Below are 21,228 nucleotides of genomic sequence, written 5' to 3'. Positions count from 1 at the left end.
TGTTTCACCCTTTCACAGCAGGTTTGATTTGACTGTGTGTGTGTATCTTTGAGATACAGGAGTGTAGGTCAACTGTTCCTGGCGGCAAAGTCTTCCCAACATCATTACTGATGATTACAGATTGTAATCATTAGAGGCTCAGTGGGTACAAACAAGAACACACACACACACACACACACACACACACACACACACACACACACACACACATGCACAGTCCTGGTCTAACAACAATTAATGTTGTAATGTTAATGTAACATTACTGCTGTGGAGTTGCTGTGCAGATATTTGATTTAAATGTGTGAGGCACAAAATGTCGCTGCTTAGATTTAAATCTTCAAATTGACAGACAGACAGAACGTTAAAAAGTGAAAAGGTGTGAAAACAAATTGATTGTCTCTTCCTCTGCCATCAATAACTGGCCGACATAGCACTACAGCTGATTTGTTCATGTGAGCAAAATACAAAGTTAAAGCAGGTGAGTAGAAATCTTATTGAATCTAATACCATCTAATGTAGTCTAATCCAAAATATGTATATTTAGGATTTAGTTTCCTGTTTATGTTACCAAGGAAATCAACTGTAGCCTAATGAAAATGAATATGACAAACATGAAATAAAGATCATTTGTCTGTCACTGTATAATTCAGTGCGTTTTAAAAATAAAAAAACTACCATAAAATTTAATAACAAGCAAAGAGAAGATTCGGGAACAGGAAAAACATAAATACAACGGAAATTGATTTAACTGATTTCCTGGATTTAAGTTTAAACCAGACAATAGAAATACAATTTGGTGGAAATATGCACATCAGTCAGAGACGTTGATGCAACTGTACACAGTTGAAATAAATGTCCAGTGAAGAGTAACTTCTGGTGGTTACAAACACTTGCAAAAATATGAACTCTTCCCATTTAATTTAAATGCTTAATCCGCATGCATTAACACATTGTGTTAAAGTACGGTGCTCAGATTATTAGTAGCAATATTTGAATCCCGTTATTCCTCAATTGGCATGTTGTAGAAGATTATTTTGTGCTATTTAACGTGATGATGTTAGCGGTAATGCGTGTTGAACTTTGGACTGTCCCTTTAACTCAGGGGAAGGGGCAATTTATGGGACCGCTGCACGCAAGCACCTATGAGCGCATGCGCAACGTGGATAGCAACACTTTGGAGCAGCAGGAGACGGAGAGGGATCGTTTTATGCGCTTATTGGGGACGAAAAGAGGTGAGCTGATGTGATAAAGTTTATTTCTGTGCTAACAGACGGAAGCAAAAGACTGTAATATTTATCTGATGGCCTTTTATCGACCTCTGTGTGGGGATATCTGGCCTTTTCAATCATGTGTCGCTCGTTAAATCGCATCCGAGGCTGAAGGCGCACTGATCCCACAAATCGTCCCCGCTTGTCAATACACGGGGCGCTAAGCAGCTCCAGACCAAACCGACACATAACGCTACTCAGACGGACGAGAAAACACCGTTGGCATCCGTATTGAATCTGACGTTGTATCTATGAGTCGTTGTCTCTTCTGTTGTAATTTGTACAACAGGGCGGCGGCGCTTTGTTTGTTTCCGCTGCTGGTGATCTATTCTGGGTAGCAGGGAGCAGGATTCCCGTAACACATTCATGTGTGACACTGGCCAGCAGCCGCCATTGGTCACTGTCACTTTGGTCAAGGATGTCTCATGTTCAGCACAACAACGCCCTTGAAACAATATTGTAATTCATTAATTCTCTCTATAATATAATACTGTTGTTTTATTTGTCCCAAAGCATGTAGTAAAACTTAGTCTACGTATACATGACAAAGGGATGGGATGTTTTCATACGACTGTGTTTTCATTTAACTCAAATCAACTTTTTAAAAGGAATTTCCTTTTAAGTGAGAAATGTTATAAGGGACCTGGCTAATATAGCAGATATTCCTGCCATTACAGTTCTTGAAACTGTGCGATTAGGATATTGTTTCTGTGTGGGATTCAAATTATTCTGTAAATAAACAAAGGTGTAATTTTTGAGAGGGAGTCTTTGTTGATTATTGTCTGCCTCAAATCATGTATCAGCAAGTTCAGAGTTGTTCCTTAATGTGGGTTTGGTTTTCAACAGATAGATCACTCCAAACAGACTTGCAGGAATCATGGGGAGTGGTAAGTGTATAGACACAATGCCTATTCTTTTATCTCACAGGCAGAGACATTCACACAAACCCTCCTCCAATGTCTTGTTTTTGTCTTTTCTGTGGTGTTGATTTTCAAAGTTTTTTGTCAAACACGAATCAGTCAGAATGTGGTTCTTCAGGGTTTCTATTCTTTTGTCTTTCCCATTTTTTCATAGCAAAATTTCCTGTTTTCCTGTTTCGTTTTTTGCTTGCCAAGTCTTGTGCAGATCATATCCCTGATTTTGTGAGTGACACGTACGCCACGCCATTACTTATTAATTCGGCAGCACATCAAGACATTCCCAGGGCATGCTGTGGCATCCTATGTGAAATTTTTGTTTGAGAGTTTATGTTCTTGTCCTGAACAGAGAGCCACTCTGTCTCTCTAAGTTCATTCCTCCAGTTTCTCTTATATAGCCCAGACATGGATGCCTAAATCAAAGGAGCTTTTGTTTTTATGCAGAAATGTGGGCACTAGGCACACTGGGCTTTACTCTGCTGCCTTTGTTTCAGTTCCCACCTCTCTCCCTCTCCTGCTTTTTTTCAGGATCTAGCCTCTCTTCCTCCGTCTGCCCCACTCATCTCTCTTTCAATACTTTTTTTGCTTAAATACTCCCACATGCTGTTCCGCTTACTGACTTTCCTCTTTTTCTCTCTCATTATCTTGCCTCTGTTTGTTATCTTGATTTATGCATTTTTTTTCCTATGACATCTCTCAGTTTTACATCCTTTCCCCCTGTCTGCCCTTTTTTGTCTCCCCCTCTACTCCTTCCCTATTGCCCGCCTCTCAGTGTTCCTGCCAGCGGATGCGGCCCACTCGGTGCTGCGCCGGCTGCGCAGGGCCAACTTCTTGTTGGAGGAGATGAAGCAGGGTAATATCCAGCGGGAGTGCCGCGAGGAGATCTGCACCTATGAGGAAGCCCGCGAGGCTTTTGAGAATGACGAGAAGACGGTGAGAGGATGAGAGACCCATTACATCAGACCTACAATTTTTTTCTTCTTTCTTCAAGGCTAAATACACAAAGGAATAGAAAAGTAGAACACATGAAAACACCTGCCACAGTTTGCGAATGGCTACATGAGGGCACCCACATACAAAAAAAACACATGGATAGTTGGTGGTTTAAATTACTCACCAGTTGTAATGTCCATGCAAAGATATTAGCTCCAGCAGGGAGTCCTGTGCTCAGAGATTTCTCAGCCAGTGACTGCTGACTGTGACTGGTCAGACAAAATTTTATTACAGCTCATTAAACAAAAATGACAGGGAACAACACCATAAACAACAACACACAATTATCCATAGGGGAGTACATCTTTCTGCTGCTTAATTCTCGTAATTTTCTTATTCAGCCTATAGCTGGCTGGCTGGAAATCTCTCAACACAGGACACCCAGCTGGAGCTAAAGCCCACAAATCAATATTACTACTGCTGAGTATCTCATACCTGCTGCCCCATGTAAAAACATCCAACATATCCTTTTAAAGTGCTGTTTTGTAGGGTTCACGTGTCCAGTAGTGAAATCCTATGCCAAGAGTGGTAGCCTGTGGAATGTGGGTGTTTTTTCAGGAAGTGATGATTATCAGCAGGAAGAACAGCCGAGTGTATGCTAGAGAGGAAGGCGTATTTGTAAAACTATTGTCAGAGGCCAGAAAGCAAAGTCACTCAGATGGACGTGCACAATCATGTGGTTGCTTTCTGTTCGGGTGTTGTCTGCTGCTTTTGTGTTGCAGTTATCCGGATGAAAAGTATTCATAACAGTGGACATTGTACTTTGACCCTGTGTTTTGGAAACAATCGTGTGCCATTGTGTTTACACTGCAGACTGCATGAATGTAGCCGAGTCTAATCTTGGCAAAATATTTTTGATCTTGCATTAATTTTAAGAAGACGTGTCTGTCTTCTGATTGGCTGCAGAGACGGTTCTGGGAGGAATATGTGCGGGAGAGCAGTCCATCTGGAGGGCTGGAGACAGTGGTCGGTGGAGTCCACTCTCTCTACTTGATCGTCCCATTGCTGCTCGTTGTGCTCATCGTTGCCGCCGTTGCCATCACTGTGTGGCGCTGCCACTCCCGCAAGCGCTCACAGCGCAGCCCCAGCCTTGGGCACTCACATCACGACCACGTCCTGTCAGTGGTCTCTATGGACCATTGGGGGAGGGATTACCATGGTGACCAATCAGAACTCAGCATCCACAGCAGCCCAGCTTATCCAGGCTCAGAGCTGACATCAGGGAGAGGAAGCGCTGGAGACCCGCCACCATCTTATGACGAGGCTGTGGGCCATGCAGACGTCCAAATAGAGACGGAGCCACCGCCAAAATATGAGGATATAGTCAACACCAGCACTAACCTTCACTAAGGCCATCTAATTGTTTAGCAGCGCCACTGTGTTGGTATCACCAGCCTTTCCCATTCAACACACTGAAACACTAACTGTCTGGTCAATGGACTAAAGCAATCTTTGCCGGAGCCAGCGCTGTTGAAATATGCACTAACCTTTCATCATTGCGGTGAAGTGATAGCAGGAAGGAGCAAATGATACTGCACCAAAACCAACCAACACCTCTGCTGATTTTCCTCAAGTTGCATCTATGCTGTCACACAGTAGCAAACATTTAACTCAGCAAACATAAGAAATTAAGCATGTGGTGTAAAGAGGAAAAAAAGGATTCTGATTGCCATAATGAGAACTGTTCTAAAAGTTTATGGGTTGGACCGATGCTTTAATGAAGGTTAGTACCATTTTTTTTTTTTTTTTTTTAATTAAGTGGCCAGAAGCAGAAATTGTGCTATTTTTAAGTTCTATACATTTAGAATTTTGTATATTGCAAAAATGTTGATTTGCAAGATTCAGAAACAGCATTTAGACCACAAAATAATTTAATGGAAACCCAGACTAAGGAAAGTAGCATTAAGTGATTTTTGAACACCAGGGGCAGAAAGAATCAAAAACAAACTACAATCAAGTTTATAATTTCCTTTCACTAAGCTGTAAACATGTATCTACTCACACACCCAGCAGACACAGAGCAACAACATGTTTATCCCACTGAAGTTTCTTCCCACTGTTTGCAACCAGCTGACTTGAGTCCGATATTTAGTTGTTAGTGGTGTTGTTTGTTTGACTCCTGAGAGAAATATTTGGGTCTCAAAAAGTTTGTCACCACTCATTTACTTCAACTCTTTACTGTTTCATGCTTGGCTTGTTAGCTGTAAATAATAAATAAATGTAAATGGCTGCCCCCAGTTTTATATTAAGGGTTAAAAGTGGGGACCAAACCATTTAGTAAATGATCAGGCTACAGGACCGAACCAATTAGTCAACACTCTGCTCAGTTGCATGTTAATACTTTCAATATTTTTATTTAAATTTTCATTGTCTGTATCAAAAATATCACTTAATGCAGATTTAAATAGTCAAGTTGCCAAACAAATGCATCGGTCCAACTTCAGTATACACTTGCGATTATTTTGAATTTCAAATGTTCCCATTTGCGTGCGGAAATGTGTTTTGTGAATGTGTGTCACGTGCAAATATTTTAGTAATGCTTGCATCTTGGTCTGTACACCTGAGGTTGGATCTGGTTCTGCACCGTTGGTTGAGGGTCAGTGCTCACTGGGCCACTGACGGTTGCTCAGCGTCCGCTTTAACTGTGAAAATCTTTCCCTAACTTTTCTCTTAAAGCAAATGTAACCACGTTGGATATGACTACAGAGTCTTCTGCTATGCCACTTTCACTAAAAGCACACAATTCTTCTAATAGGTTTGCAGCTACACTATTAATGTAAGTTGTGGAGTGACTTGCACAGGAAAGTGGGACAGAAAGCATTAGAAACAGAACCTTTGAGAAAAGTTGTCAGAGGGGAAAGATTCTGTATTTAACGTCACTATGGAAGAGTTCATGTTAGCATGTGTGATGTACCTGTATATAAATATGTATAGTCTGTGTGTGTGAAAGTAAGTTACAGTTTGTTTTTTACTGCACAGGATTGCGGTGAATGCATTGATACTAGTGTAACTATTATACTGTAGCTCGTGAATAAATGATGGCACTTTGTGTTAAAGCTCAAAATGAGCTTTTTGATGGAAACTAGGACAGTCGGGTGTGACACCTTCAGTGTCACTCTGAGCCATAATAATGTCACTGTAAATGAAAAATACTGCTCATACTCTATATGCAATGTTGCTGCATACTCTAAAAACCAAATATATCTAATGTTCATGGATACTGATAAATGTTACACTTCCTGTCTACACCTCACAAACTTCAAGCACTGATTATTATTCTGACCTGTGAACCTCAGCACTTGCTATGACCAAGAGGAGTTGTGCTGGTGGGAGTAGCCATTGTGGTTAGGTCAGTTGTAATGTTACTTGCAGAGCCCTTTTTTTTTTTTTTTTTTTTTTTTTTTTTTTTTTTTTTTTACAATGCCTTATTAAACAAAGTGTTATATAACATTAAATGCAAGGGAACTTGTTATAAATCCTTTATTTGCAAAAGCTTGAATTAATTTGTAATAAAACATTTAAAATGTGCAACGTATTTCCTTAATTTCACTCTCTCGTGAACGTGATCGCTAAAATACAGATTTCATTTTACAACTGCATGATACGTTGCTGTGCTTTGGCCTTTCACTACTTGTAGATTGTAAAGATTCAAAGGTATATTTAATGGTAAATTATAGGTAAAAATGTACTGAAGAAATTAAGAAAGAAGCCATAAAAATTAGGTGGATTGAGTTGTTGACTTAAGTGCTGGAACAAATGGAAAAATGGGATTTATAGTGGAAAAGAACTTTAATGAGCAAAGTTTTTATATGGAAGATTAGGTTCAAAGGGTAATGGAACAAACAATTTATCATAATTTTTAGTTATAAATTTTTATATTTCAGATGGTACTGTGTTTCCAAACATTATTCCTTTTTCACGGAGCCACCTGACCTGTGATTCACATCTATCCTCTGTGGAACATGATCCAAAATCCAGGTATTGTTTACTGCTGTTCAAACAAACCAGCGAGTGACTCATTAACCCCCAATGAACGACAAACCAACATAAAAATGAGGCTCAAGAGGGATCAGTCCATTCTTACTGTTTAGCTTTGATTGTCAAAAATAACCCATTGTTGTGAGCGGATGCACTGAAACATCAAAACCACATTTATTAACATTTGATACCAGTGGTGGCACACATATATGCATACATACATACGGTGGCTCAGTTTGTCCCTAATTTCCCTTTCAGTACTTTGTTAAAGAAGAGTAGAGGAGGGCAGAGCTCTGACAGCTTCCAAGTAGAGCAAGCAGCATTTAGCCCAGGCACAGAAAACAAAACGCCAGTTAGCGTTCGACACAAACACTTCTTAAAAAGGAGCGCATCACTGGGAGATGGCTTAAAAGCAGGTACATTGGCCACCTGTGAAGTTAACACCATTTGGTCTCCCTTTTAGTTTTCTAGGCAGTAAGCAATGGCACAAAGCTCAGTCATCAAATTTGAAACACAAATGTCTAATAATTAGAAATGTAATCCCAGTGTGATTAAGTGTTAACAAGGCTGATTTGATAAAACATAGCAAACAGGAAAGAGAGAAAAGTACCAACGCAGATTTAAAAAGTCTTCAGATCAGTGCAACTCAACCCTCTATTATTTTGGTAAACACAGTGTCACTGCTGATCTAGTCAAACAGGTCATACCTTTATAAAATACAACAAAGACCTGGATGTTTTGTTCATATTGACATATAAACCCGTTAACACTGCGGTCACACCCATTCCTTGGGGTTTCGCAATACCTCCAGCATCTCAGCCTCCTGGGTACCTTTAGCAGGCTCGTGCATGTACTCCCACCTGAGAATGAAGGGTCAGTCAGTTCGTTAACAAGCAACACATAACAAGTCATACATGAGCAGCACAGCTAGCACTGCTTCAAACCGGTGTTATCTTACCTAGCAGTGAGGGGCAGGGACATGAGAATGCTCTCAATCCTCGAGCCAGGCGTGGCCAAGCCAAACTTCACTCCCCTGTCATACACCAGGTTGAACTCCACGTATCTAAAACATAAAACACACAAACCCTGCTGTAGACACCTGGCTTCAAGTTATTTACTTAAAGGGTACGTTACGTATTTTTCAACCTGGAACCCATTTTCCCCTATCTTTGTGTCAATGTGACTAAGTGCGACAACATGTTTTGAAATTGGTCTAGTATTGAGCAGCAAAATGGGGAAGCAACGTAATCCTTTCCCTGTCAAAGTACGTTCACTTAAGTGTTTGTTTTTGCCACCTACAGGCTTGGATTGTTATTTAAAGAGTCTTGACAACATTATGGAAAGGATCCCCATAGAGACTGAAGAAGAGTAAGATAATTTTTGTTTAACAAGAAACAGTCACTATACAGCTCTTGTCAAAGCCACCAGACTCTAGGGGTGGGAATCTCTGGGCACGATTCGATTTGATTACGATTCAGAGTGCTGCGATGTGCTTTTAAACGATTATCAATGCAATACAAAATAAATATCTCCTTATTAGCTTAAAAGGACTTGCATCCCTAATTTTCTTCACTAACCTCAGCTCCATGGTCCTTCATTTCTTTAACAACCAGTTGTCAGACTCCTCTGAAAACTGAAATATAATTATCACGTTGTACAGTATACAGGACAAACCTGTACACCAATTTTGTCTAGCATTGAGTGTCAACATGCTCGCACAGTGTGCGAGTTAAAATCATCACTTGCGCATTGATATTAATGATGGTGTGACATTTTAATAGGGTGGTTATTCATTCCGCAGCGGTGGTGTGCCGAATACAGGGGGACCACTGGTCTCTGTTATGTGCACGCCACAGACGTGCTGCACTTCCGCGAGTTCTGCCTTTTGTGTTCTCTCAATATTACATTATCAATTAACATTTAAATAATTGATTTTTTGACATTTGTTAATCGAGTCAGAATCTTCCACGTCCGCATCACAATGCATCTAATTAGAGCATAAGAATTTCTTCCCACACCTAAAGACTCCCTTGGTAAAAATAGTAACTTTACCTCTGTGGTCTACGCTGCATCGATCAGTTAGTCACATTTATTTTTTAGTAAAAGTTATTGTTGCATAATAATTGCAGCCTTCCAGGTAGGTGCTGGTGAGCAGCTCTGACATAATGGCCGCAGTGCATGAACCTTTCTAATGGCAAAAAGTAACCAAACTCACATTATCCTTTTTGCTTAAGTTCTAATTAATCTGCACTCCCATCTGCATAACCACACAACTTCAAAGTAATTGTAAAGTTTACTGAAGTTCATTGATGAGACTGAGACCGGGGCTCATTCATGCCATTCACTCTAGTCCTGCCTCTTCTTTCTCCTCCTTTATCTCACCCATCCAACCCCTGTCTGAGTTTCTAGCTCACTGTCACGCTTCTCCCCATTCATAAACAAGCTCTTCAGCTCATTTTATATGTTGTAGTCTCTCACTAAATAATTCAAGACTCCCTGCTGGGCCAGAGAGATGTGCCAGCTCATCTATCATAAGCAAGTTTGGTGTATATATATATATTGTTTATTCATTCGTAATTGATTGACATTTGAAGCCGCAATGGTGTGTATGGATAAATCAAATCTGGCCTTTCAGTTATGATCAATTCTGATTTTAACAATCTCCTATGGAAAATTCATTTATGTATGTCAGTATCACCCACTGGTTATTTTTTGTGCTCACCTTCCTCTTCGTACCTGCTGCCAGTGCTTCTCCTCAGGGGTAAAGGAGTCGTTGAGGTGTTTGTATACGATGGGTAGGTAACAGGGCACAACAGTGCGGGCACAGCTCTTGACAAAGTTGAATGCCTCCTCCTGGCTCGGGGCATCCAGGTCATCGAAGAAGATCCCTCCTATACCCCGAGTCTCTCCTCTGTGCCGGACGTAGAAGTATCTGTCACACCTAAACACCAGAATAATTAGACAGGAAAATCTTTTAATTTTAACGTCTGGCAATACATTGTGCTAACATATTTATAGATAATTGTGGAAACAGGTTTGAGAACAACCTGCACAGGTATATTAGCAACTTCATTTAAACACTACACAACAAAATGTACAAGTAGACCCAAATACATAGACCAACAGCTTTTCCCATTTTTCTTTTCTGTCTTTTTTTTTTAACCAGGGCTGGACTATGGGAAATGCACATTTTATATTATTAAAGGCACTCATAAAAAGTCAGTAAAAGTTACGACAAAAGGAATTAAAAGTATGGTCAGGTGAAAGCTATAGTGAATTTAAATGAGAGTTAAGTTAAGTTGAACTCTCACATCTGCCTGTCCATGAAGCTAACGCCTGTAGATAATTAGTTTAGCTTAGCATAAAGACTGGAAACAGGGGAAAACAGCTAGCCTGGCTCTGTCCGTAGGTATAAAGTCTGCAGCTTCATATTTAAGGGACAGATATGAGAGTGACGTTAATCTTCTCATCTTAACAAGAAAGGTATTTCCTCCCTTAACTATTCCTTTTAAATTTAACTTCAGATTAAGCTGACCAAATGTACTTATTGCAAGCGACAGATAAACCACACCCATCCTTTTTCATATCCCCAATGGTCATTCACAGACTAATGGTCATGGTGCAACGGTTTTTCTGCAACTGCAGATTTTAGGCAGATATCCTCTTATCATCACCTTACACTGAGTCTACACCCATTGTAATCCACACACACACACACACACACACACTAATACACAGAAATCAGGCCTACAGATGTGCACGTGCTGATGTACACACCTCAGGACTAATCTTGAGTCAAACTGTACCATTTCTTAAAGTCGGGGTAGTACTGCGGGTGGTGCTTTTCACAGGCCTCCTTCAGGGTGTTGTGGAAGTGAAACGCATCTTCTTTATTGATATAAACTGGAGTCAGGTCTGTGCCTCCACCAAACCACCACTGCTTAGAGCCTGGGACACACAGAGACAAGGAAGAAAGACACAAGGGTTATCATTCATTCATGTACTCAATAGTGTCACTGACACCAAGACGCAGCTGCTGACGTCAACGACTGACCGTCGCACACTCACCATCTTCCTCTTCGATCTCAAAGTATCTGTAGTTGAAGTGCACTGTGGGGATGTGAGGGTTCTTAGGGTGGATAACAGAGCTCACACCCATGGCACAAAATGGCAGCTTACCTGGGAGAAAAATGTGAAACTTCATCCCTTACTCAGTTACCACACCTCTAGTCAAGCTTTAAATCTGAATACAAATATCAAGTTAGCAGAACTTACCATCTTTTCCTTTGAGGACTTTCCCTCTGCTCCTCATCTGCCTGGCGGCCTCCTCGGTCAGGTTTCCAAACACAACTGACACATTGACCCCTGCCTTCTCAAACACCTTTCCATCTTGCATCACACAGCTGATTCCTCCGCCACCTCACACACACACACACACACACACACACACACACGGGAATAAATTAAAATAGGTTGTTCTGTTTCCTGGCAGATTAGGCCTTCTGCCCCTTTCTTGCATGCATCTGTGGCCATGATGCTTTCAGCACAAAACACGTCATGCTGTTCAATACCATGCGAATCTTAATAGGCATTTTGCAGTTTCAGTGTATAACATATCCCCTCACCTTCCTTCCTCTCCCACCGGTCCACCTTGAACTTCCCACCGTCCACCTCCTGCAGGGCTTTGCAGAACTCGGCCTGCGTCTCCATGATCAGCATCTCCATCCTCGTACGCATCTCCCCTTTCCTCTCCTGCAGCACACCGATGTCGGTCACCGGAGGAGACATGAACCCCCGGCATCTTTCTAGGATGCCCCCCTCTTCCTCCTTTTCCACAGCGGCTTGAGAGACTTTCGTTGCCATTTCAGCACGCCGGAAGTGGTCGGCGTTGGCTAAAAACCCCACTGCTGCTGCTGTTACTGCTGCGGCTCCACAGAGCGCCAGGGCTCCCCTTCTGGTTCGCCCGGCTGCGGATCTGCCTGCGGTCCCATGAGACATGAAGCGCACGCTGAAACCCTTGAAAAACCATCTCGTCCCAGGAAGGAAAGACGGCGGCGTGCTGTAAGTGGAGGATAACGGCAAATGAGACGTTCCTGGGCTAGAGAGTCCCTTTAAATGAGAAATCAAACATCGTCTCGCGGTAGTCCGAGCCGTTTTGTTTACACAGCAAAAGACGATGGTGGCCATTGTAGGAGAAACAGCCGCTCTTCCCTCTGTGCTTGGCGCCCGTTGTCAGTTAATATGTAGCCTTCTTACTCAAAACATTATCAGAAGTTGTTGCTACGTGCTATCAGTCGTGCGTCAACTCAAGGGGCGTGTAGTTCCCACTGACTGTAGGTAGTTCCTCGGTAGTGACAGAGGCAACACGGAGAATGTCGTTCTTTGTCGTTCGCGGTACCGAGCTCTCCGAGCAGTGAAGGTCTACAGCGAACTCCAAGACCCAGAGGGCAATGCGCCTAAAACAAATGTTGCCTTCAAGGATTCCTCATATGCTCCGTGTTTTGTGCTTACCATGTGAAGACATTTTACACACAAACAATAAAACATGTACAAGTTAATAGGCTACTCAACGCTAAAATTAATTATTTTGTTCACGATGTCAACTGTATGTCATTAGTAAAAACAAACAAACGCTGTGTTGTGTGTAAATCATGATTCGTTACATAATTATTTAATTGTTTTGGATTGTAACTTTCCCTGTCTTTTTTAAATTTTAACTTATTTACCGACTTTACTGATTTACTGATCTACACTAGGAAACAAAAACGGCAAACGAGTTACTTTGGGGCTATAACAACTTTGGTGACACAGTGTCCACGGTACCCTTCAGGCCCTGCTGTAGCCAATGTAGAGGTGGAACAGTGCCCATCTGTGGGCGACACCAGATGAATGTTTCACAACGACCAGTAGCCTATTTAATGTTTTATTATGTATAACCAATCAAAACTCATGTGTAGGCTAATTAAGTAAAACAGGTCGGGACTATTTCTGCCTTCATCTGTTGTTCTTTGTTTTGAGTATTATTTTATATTTGGCCTGATTTTATCTATTTGTCTGCAACTATTTATCATTACTTCTCTACAAGATAAGTTATGTATATAAAAAAAGATTCACTTTAAGGTCTGCGTTGATGAGTTTTCAGTTGATATGGTGCTTTAATAGTGCACACACCCAAACAAACAGAAGTAGTTTTCTTCTGCGGCTAAAACATTGACATGACATTTTTATTTTAATGCTTTAAATCTCTTAGAGCAAGGAAAGAGAACACTGGTTGAATTCATGTGAATGTCATTTTATTCATTTTGAATCTCCTATGATAGTGTAACTGGCTATTCGTTTTTTTCTGGAGGGTTCCGGGTACAGTTTGGATGTTTCCCTTTGTTTATAATGAGTAGGCCTACATGGAGATTTTTATTGTGAGTTTTGTTATGCGCGTGTTCAGTGTGCGCATGCGCAAAGTAGTAAAGCGTGTTGTAGGTCTCTATGACGACGGGCCTGTTAAACCTTTCAGGGCTGTAGAGGGACTAGAAGGAGATTATGTACACAGGTGTTGCTCTGCAGACAGCCAGGCACTATGTGGACCAGTTAGATGGAGTGATAGTCACAAAACAACCGGGGTGTATGTTTTCTTTCACCGCTTTTAACTCAACAGGAATCCTACGCAAGAACCAGCTGTGGTGAGTTTACTATCTACCATATTGGCACCATTTCTACTGCTTTTTAATTCCCATTTGCCAAAAATATTGGGTTATATAGAAGAAATGTGGCAAGAAGTGTGCCCTACAACTCTCCCTCTTAATTCTGTCTCTGTCCTGTTTATTTTTATAGCTCACAGAGCATTAAAATAAACTGGATTAGAGTCTGTGTATGTTAAACTGTCTTGAAGCCAGTGAAACTGGCTCTGACAGAACCATAGCTGCAGTAAACACAACCTATATGTGTGCACACCATAGACTGTATATAAAAAGGTACACACAGGGCACATTTCTGACCACTACCTTACCACTACCTTGTATAATAAATTTATAGATAACTTTATGCATTGCTTTTATTTTTATTCTATTTTAATTCAAAATATTTGTATTCATGTTCTGGTTGTGTAGCGTGAAGGGGGACTACAACTTTAATTTGATTGTACAGCCCTGTGTTGGAGAATGACAACTAAATGTACATTGAACCTCGAACTGAAATTTAGAGCACACACATTGTTTCTGAATATAATAATAATATCTATATCCCAGCTATATGTGTCTTCAATTGGCAGAGTTTAACACAAAATTTCATACATTTGTATTATTATTGACATCCAGACATGTCAACGATGTCATTAGTTATAGATAAACCAAACGCCTTGTACTAAATATTTGTAATTCTTTTAAGTAAGAGTGAGAACTGAAACTGCAGGGATGGAAATTCGGTTGTTGCCCTGCCCTTTACTATGATTAAATAAATAATTAAAAATTGAGTTTAAAAAAGGTTTTAGCCCAGTAGTGACCTACAGGTATGGCAGTCATCGTTACAAATGTGAGTTTTGGCTTGAAGTTGGTACAAGAGGACAAGTCTGGAGGACATCAAAAACATTAAAAATTATCTTCTGGGGCCCATGAATATCCATATTAGAGACCTTATCATGGACCATGTGTGCGTCAAGAGGATAGTTGGCCCAATGGTGGCGCTAAATTCAAAATAATTAGTAATCATCCTTTTGGGAACATGAATATCCAGAACTAGTTTCTGGGTTATCTGAGCCGTAGATATTGAGATATGGGCCGATGATCACTTTCCTTCACTAGCTCTGCTGCAGCAAGAATTATGTCTGAAATTTGTGTCTGATCTTCTTCTAGTGAAGATAATGAGTGAGGTGGTTTGCACAAAGTCCCAGGAGGAATATGAGGACGATTTTGAGAAGGATCTGGACTGGCTGATCAGTGAGGAAGGCCGGGGGGAGGACCAGGTAAGTCGGGCCTCACTGTACAAACTGCAATTTATAGAAGCTCATTGCACAGACTGACCTATTTTAACTTTCTGTTTTCTACCTGCTTCTTTGTTTTATTGTGTGAAACTGAGTACTGCTCTATTTACTGCAGACTGTATGCTGCATGGGTCCCTGACCCCGCTCTGTGAAAGTGTGACAGTGAGTAGTGTTGAATTACCCGAGCTGGAACATCTTCCTATTCCATGTGAACCAACTCTATTGACATACAGTGACATACTTTCACTGTGCCGCCGCCGGATGCAATATTGATGAACACACTTACACATGTCTGTTATCACACCAGCACGCCTATTACCTGCTAAGTTTTGATGTTGCTCATTCATTTACATTCAAATGAATGAACGCAGAGTGTCTGCCTTTCCACCCCACAGGGTCCTGACTTTGAGGACATAGAAGCAGACATTGACAAAGAACTGGAGAAGGATGAAAAATGGCAACGAATGAAAAGAAAGCCGAAAAGCCACAAGGAGGAGAAGAGAGGCAACAAAACAGAGGAGTTGGAAGAAGATGAAGAGAGGTGGCCCTCGCCTATGGAGCCATTAGAGTTTGACTCAGACAGTGACAGCCCAAATAAGTCATCGCCATTAGTCCCTCCTCCTCCAGGGATGGATGACCAGACAGATGAGGAGAAGAAGTACATTATGGAGAAGATCCAGCAGGCTAACCGGGAGCTGCAGGACCAGGAAGCTCCGGATATGACAAGGCGCAGGCGGCTGCATTTTAAAGAGAAGCTGGTGGATCTGGTGGTGCCTCCGCTGCAGTTTGAGAAAGATGGCGGCAGTGGTGAGGTGGACGGGGGGAAAGGCAGCAAGGATAGAGCCATGGATTCAGAAGCAGAGATTGAAGTGTCAGGGAAGCTTTCGGAGCTAAAACTTTCCCCTCGGGAGGAGAGTGTAGGATTTGGAGGATCTGACATGGCTGGGGAGAGCAGTGAGGGAGGGCAGGCGGTCAAGGAGGGCAGAGTCCTTGTAGAAAAGGATGGTAAATTTGACCTGGTCAGCCTGAAAGAGGTGGAGAGTCAAGGCCTTCTCCCTCCAATAGCAAACAACTACAGTGACTACCCGCGGTCCTCCCCACGTCCCCAGGAGCAGACTGTGAGTGGCAGTAAGATCAACAGGTCTTCCTCCTCTCCTCGTGCCGACTCTACCCCCTTCCAGAAAGGCAATGATCACCTCTGTGCCCCCAGACCTCCAGCTCAGCCCAGGAGCAGGCCCAGCTCAGCCAGCCACAGCCAGAGAGGGGGCCAGAGAAATGGAAGCAAGCGGCGGGTGCAGTCGGCCACCGGGATACCCTGCCAGGCCACCTACACCCTCTCCCCACAGCAGAAAGAGCTGCTGCAGAGGATCCAGGAAAGGAAGGAGAAGCGGGCCAGAGAGGTGGGAAAGAAGTGATATAGTTGGTCAAAAAAAGTTCTGAACTCTCACCAGTAGTACATCAAAATAGCACATGCGTTACATTTATATTTCCACTTTAAGGCTTGCTGTTAATGATTTAAATCACTGTTTAAATCACTCCTGTATCCCATATCAGGCAGAGCAGATGAAACGTGAGGAAGAAGAGCAGAAGAGGCAGGAGAACGAGGTGGCGTTTAAGGCCTGGATGATGAGGAAGAGAGAGCAGTTTCAGGAGGAGAGGAGGATCCATCGAGCCCAGGAGATGGAGAGGATGAATTCTAAGGTGTGGCCACAAGGGGGTATACCAACCTAACAGAGCATAGATGTAGAACACAGCAGTGATATATAATGGGCTTAATTCAGAGTGAGGATTCACTGAGGGGACTGTTTGGGCTCTAGTAGGAATTATGCTCTTACATATATGTTGTGATCAGACATTACTACTGTCTTTAATGACTAGTCAGCCACTATCCAGTATTAACAAATATCTAAGAATTATTCTAAACTCAAAGCAGGAAAACCTCTGCATTTTGTGCATTTAGACACTGTAGTCAAATTTCCAAAATTCTCCTCTGCAAAGGAGAAAAAATGTTTTATCCGAGGTGGTGACAGTGGTCTATAAACAGAGGAAGGAGAATCACAGAAGAGCCAATTCACAAGCACTGCTCTAATAAGCATTTGCAACTGTTTCCACTTTATTACTGGATGCATTTCTGCTTCCTCATGCAGAGAGACTCCAGCGACCGAGAGGAGTCCTTCAGGCTGTGGCTCCAGAGGAAGCAGGATCAGCAGCAGAAAGAGAGACAGCTGGTGGAGATGAAGAGGCTTGAGGAGGACAGTGGTTACCTTTTACGCAGCCGCGAGGAGTGTGAACGTGCCTTCAAACTGTGAGTTCACTTTTACCTTTTCACTCATTTCAAGGCCTCTCACGTGTGTATCAATATGTCTCTCTTGATGTTGCTGTCAAAATACATTCATGATTATATTAGGATAATGGTGAAATTTTTACTGATAATTTAGTAATGGTAGTATCAACAATTGTATCCTCATGTATGCAGTATAATGCTATGTTTTTTTGCGTTGTATGACAATAGAAATATTTGAGAATTCACTCAGTATGAATTGCTAACATTAAATTCACTCCTGCTGTTCTCCATCCTCAGGTGGCTGAGGCGGAAACGGGCAGAGAAGCGAGCGGAGCAGCAGGCGGCTCGAGAGCGGTCCCGCAGGTTGGTGCTGGAGGAGCGACGTGCGAGACGCATGAGGGACCTGCTGTGTTCAGTCAACGAAACCAAACCGTTCAGTTTCACAGAACAGCTGGCCTACCGCTTCTGACCCAAACAAATCCAGCACGCCTCTCACATGGCCCTCATCATAAGACTAGATTAGATTGTATTTTGATGCTACGAATCTCTTGAAGACTGACATAAGACAGTTTATTATGTGTTCAGTTGTTGCTAGGGTTTTCTTTTCTGTTACCGCAGTGACCTCTACTCAGTGTGAACACACCAGGGTAAATAACTCATCCAAAATAATGTAATGGGGAAATGATTTTTACTGTATTTACTTTGTGTAGTGGCAGATGCACTTTACTTTAAACTGAGCTCTTCATAAGTACAAGAGCTGAACCATTTGTTACTGTATGCCTTTGTCAGAGTGTTTGGTTACATAGCTATAAAAGGATACCTTTTACAACAAGTTACTTGTATGAATTAAACTGTAAAGCAATTAAATAGATATATCTGTAAGAGGAAAATTGGTAAATATGCCTACGTTTCTTCATATAAATTCTTATATGAATGTAAATTCTTTTTGGATACAAAAGAATGATGTTGAATTAAATAAAATAAATAAAACAAAAATACACCAATAAATATTGATATGAAATATTTTATTTTTTAATTTATAGGCATGTACACATACTTGTGTGCTACAGCATTTCAGAATTAAATATCAGTGAGACAAAAGTGGCCAACCTCATAAAAATGACAAGATTAAGTTTCTGGTTAGCAGTTTTGAATCTATGTAGGAAAAAAAGTTATTCTTTACATGACATGTTTCTTTCCATTGGGTTTACAGTGCAAGACTCGGCCTATCATCTGTATCATCAACACAAATACAAAGAAATAAAAGACCGAACAAATACGTATTCCTTGAAACAGGAACGAATGACATCTTTTCTGAATAAAAGTTCCTCATATTAAATGCCGACAGCAGCTGTCTATTATTAAAACACATAAATAAAAGTAAACCATAAACACGTACACCATGTTCTCATGTCAATGAACATGTAAACCAGTATTCTGCAGTGTGTGCCCAGAAAGGAGGGGAGTGATTTATCACGCCAACAACAAGAGGGAAAATCGCCAAAGTAGTGACAGAAGACATTTTCACACACAGAGAAGGACAGAGTGCATGATCATTAAATATTCAGCATGTTAGAACATCCATCCATCCATCGTCAACCGCTTATCCTGTGCACAGGGTCGCGGGGGGGCTGGAGCCAATCCCAGCTGACATCGGGCGCAAGGCGGGGTACACCCTGGACAGGTCGCCAGTCCATCGCAGGGCCACACATAGACGAACAACCACTCACGTTCACACTCACAACTAAGGACAATTTAGGGTAACCAATCAACCTAGCCTGCATGTCTTTGGATGGTGGGAGGAAGCCGGAGCACCCGGAGAGAACCCACGCAGACACGGGGAGATGTTAGAACATCTCTTTCTTAATTTTTGTGCTATTTGAAAATCAGAAACACAAATTAGAAAAACAGTGCACTGCCTATATTGAGAATAATTCTTATTGGCACTGGAAACCCCCCCCCCATTATTGAATAAGATAATGTTGTTAGTAATAGCAAATGTAACTGTACTATTTGTGAAGATTGAATAAAATATTATTTTAAACCACTGACATCTGAAATGAAGTTAATAATCTGTACATAGTGTTTCTGATAAAAATAAAAAAACCACTGACTATGATGTCCAGAAGAAGAACAAGCACATATGAAGGAAAAATTCTTCACAGTTCATGAGATTATGAGCAGTCTTACATGAAACGTCTACTTTGCCAACACACCAGATACAAAAAAACAAAGTAAACTGGATTTTTTTCCCTACTAGAGGCTGTTGCTGAAAGGAAAGACAAAAAACCAAAGGTAAACTCAAGTACTTGTGTGTAGAGAAACATGGGAGAAAATAAAAACAACAACATATGACTGACAACACAAAAATGACAATATTATTAATCTTGCACTTCAAATAGTACAAAAATAGAAATGTTCTCATCCAAAGGTCAATTCAATAAATAGTTAATTAAAATGTATAGAAGGATTTGACAGAAGGAGATGGGATGGGGGTACAGCTGTTTTTCTGCTCCTACAGTTCATCTTTAGGGTTAATGTTGAGGCCCTGATCCCACACAGACTGTGTGTCCAACGCCTGGATCACCTCATCCGCCTGCAGTCTCTCCTAGGAGAGAAAAAAAGGCAAAAAACTGTGAATCTCTCCTCAGCAAGCTAGAGCAATAATTATACTGTAAGTAAGCCAAAGCATAGGGGTTAACAAAGAATTCATTAAATGGGTTGAAGCATGGGGTGACTGCTGGCTCATTGCTTTCCAAGGGTGAAAAGGGGGGTTCATCATTTCCTGTTGTTGGTCTGACAGGATTCATCCTCTGGGGAACATGAAAGTCTGCACAAAATTTCACCTTAATCTATCTTAATTATTGTTGAACATTTCAGTCTGGACCTGTCTGGTGGACAGACCAACATTACCATCCGTAGATCCACGGCGTCAGCATGGCTAATAATGTACCACTACATGAACACGTCTGCTTGGACTCCCTTTGAAATTTAGAAAATAAATCCCTGTCATAAATCCATGTTGTTTCTTTTCAAAGAAAGTTTTAACCTGTGTTTGAAATTAATTAGATTATTGCACAAAATCTCCAATTTAAAACAACACTTATTTACTTACTTTACTTAGTTTTACAACTTGCATTTAATCCAAAATTAGGATGAACCTAGAAGCAAAGTGATTATTACCGTATGGCTACCAAACGTTCTTAAACGTTATTAGCTTACCAGTTCTCTGAATAGAGGGTCCAGGGTGAACCATAGAGCAACAGCACACCTCTGCCCAGTGGTGACGGCTTTCACACCGTGTGGATTCTCCCCTCCTGATGAGAAACCCACCATCCTGCCACACTTGGGCTTCACTGATGCCTGAAGAGGATGGAGGAGACGGAGCAGGAACAGGGGAGAGGTTAAAATTACCATCATCTCTTGATATTAGTTAGATCCTTCAGTGTAATCCCAAGTGAGCACCAAAGCTGATCATAAACTAGTTTTATGAACATCCTGTTGTATTTTTCCTTTTGTTTGTTCTTTCTAGCCACATGATGTCAAATACAATGCACATGGCCGTAGAGAGCTACAAGATGACAAATTTGATCCTCCCTTTCAATATGTTATTTAGCTCTCATATAGCCTCCTTTAGAGGAGTGTGTGTGGTTATTTCAGCCAATTGTGGGGGACAAAAAAAGTTTGAAACTGGCTAAATGTTGAGTACCAAGGCTCTAGTAAACTAATAAATAACTTGCAAATATAATATATGCATGGACCAATGTGGGAATCAAACCCCTGACCTAAGCAGTGCCATGTTCACTGCAGTAAATC

At 41.4% G+C, this 21,228-nt stretch overlaps 4 protein-coding genes across 8 annotated transcripts in view; 2 read left to right on the top strand and 2 right to left on the bottom strand.

Moving 5' to 3' along the window:
* The first annotated feature begins 1,163 nt into the window (after positions 1-1,163).
* prrg1 (proline rich Gla (G-carboxyglutamic acid) 1) lies at positions 1,164-6,706 on the top strand. The gene is made up of 4 exons (XM_046050792.1): positions 1,164-1,232; positions 2,115-2,155; positions 2,958-3,118; positions 4,085-6,706. Exons 2-4 carry the CDS (start codon positions 2,146-2,148, stop codon positions 4,526-4,528), a joined length of 615 nt encoding a protein of 204 aa, XP_045906748.1. The 5' UTR covers positions 1,164-1,232; positions 2,115-2,145; the 3' UTR covers positions 4,529-6,706.
* Positions 6,707-7,308: 602 nt separating this feature from the next.
* Positions 7,309-12,561, bottom strand: cpox (coproporphyrinogen oxidase). Of its 2 annotated transcripts, none has more exons than XR_006825276.1 (7): positions 11,782-12,561; positions 11,432-11,575; positions 11,225-11,335; positions 10,963-11,104; positions 9,893-10,097; positions 8,115-8,219; positions 7,309-8,016 (listed from the first exon to the last, which is right to left on the bottom strand). XR_006825276.1 is itself a non-coding variant. In XM_046050791.1 (7 exons), the coding sequence occupies exons 1-7, from the start codon at positions 12,341-12,343 to the stop codon at positions 7,932-7,934; spliced, it is 1,368 nt and encodes a 455-aa protein (XP_045906747.1). In that variant the 5' UTR covers positions 12,344-12,558; the 3' UTR covers positions 7,309-7,931. The 2 variants fall into 2 exon arrangements, 1 of the variants encoding a protein (XP_045906747.1); XM_046050791.1 differs by having other exon boundaries at positions 9,879-10,097; positions 11,782-12,558.
* On the top strand, positions 11,813-18,751 carry ccdc181 (coiled-coil domain containing 181). 4 transcript variants are annotated; one of them, XM_046050790.1, is made up of 8 exons: positions 13,518-13,833; positions 15,001-15,110; positions 15,244-15,290; positions 15,524-16,528; positions 16,683-16,829; positions 17,276-17,433; positions 17,710-17,775; positions 18,626-18,751. In XM_046050790.1, exons 3-8 carry the CDS (start codon positions 15,249-15,251, stop codon positions 18,732-18,734), a joined length of 1,527 nt encoding a protein of 508 aa, XP_045906746.1. In that variant the 5' UTR covers positions 13,518-13,833; positions 15,001-15,110; positions 15,244-15,248; the 3' UTR covers positions 18,735-18,751. The 4 variants fall into 4 exon arrangements, with proteins under 4 accessions (XP_045906744.1, XP_045906746.1, XP_045906743.1 ...); XM_046050788.1 differs by lacking the exons at positions 13,518-13,833; positions 15,244-15,290 and adding an exon at positions 11,813-12,217; XM_046050787.1 differs by lacking the exon at positions 15,244-15,290 and having other exon boundaries at positions 13,522-13,833.
* Positions 18,752-19,133: 382 nt separating this feature from the next.
* Positions 19,134-21,228, bottom strand: part of p3h2 (prolyl 3-hydroxylase 2) — a 64,043-nt gene continuing 61,948 nt past the window's right edge. The window contains exons 14-15 of the mRNA XM_046050786.1: positions 20,635-20,775; positions 19,134-20,020 (exon numbers count right to left, since the gene is read on the bottom strand). Of these exons, the coding sequence (XP_045906742.1) occupies positions 19,928-20,020; positions 20,635-20,775 (234 nt within the window). The 3' untranslated portion in view covers positions 19,134-19,927. The remainder of the gene's footprint in view (positions 20,021-20,634; positions 20,776-21,228) is intronic.

This window comes from Micropterus dolomieu, linkage group LG05 (genome assembly GCF_021292245.1).
Source record: "Micropterus dolomieu isolate WLL.071019.BEF.003 ecotype Adirondacks linkage group LG05, ASM2129224v1, whole genome shotgun sequence".
Lineage (NCBI taxonomy): Eukaryota > Metazoa > Chordata > Actinopteri > Centrarchiformes > Centrarchidae > Micropterus > Micropterus dolomieu.
This window is presented reverse-complemented; position numbering and strand designations above follow the sequence as displayed.

Bases quoted from the DNA above. Each gene is read 5' to 3' on its own strand.
- ccdc181 (XM_046050788.1), top strand. From the start codon at position 15,009: ATGAGTGAGGTGGTTTGCACAAAGTCCCAGGAGGAATATGAGGACGAT. The intron at 15,111-15,523 runs GTAAGTCGGGCC...TCCACCCCACAG, and splicing joins AAGGCCGGGGGGAGGACCAG to GGTCCTGACTTTGAGGACAT. The intron at 16,830-17,275 runs GTGTGGCCACAA...TTCCTCATGCAG, and splicing joins TGGAGAGGATGAATTCTAAG to AGAGACTCCAGCGACCGAGA.
- prrg1 (XM_046050792.1), top strand. The intron at 3,119-4,084 runs GTGAGAGGATGA...GATTGGCTGCAG, and splicing joins TTGAGAATGACGAGAAGACG to AGACGGTTCTGGGAGGAATA.
- cpox (XM_046050791.1), bottom strand. From the start codon at position 12,343: ATGGCCACCATCGTCTTTTGCTGTGTAAACAAAACGGCTCGGACTACC. The intron at 11,336-11,431 runs GTAAGTTCTGCT...TTTTTCTCCCAG, and splicing joins AGTCCTCAAAGGAAAAGATG to GTAAGCTGCCATTTTGTGCC. The intron at 8,220-9,878 runs GTGAGCACAAAA...TTTATGTTTTAG, and splicing joins CAGCAGGTACGAAGAGGAAG to ATACGTGGAGTTCAACCTGG.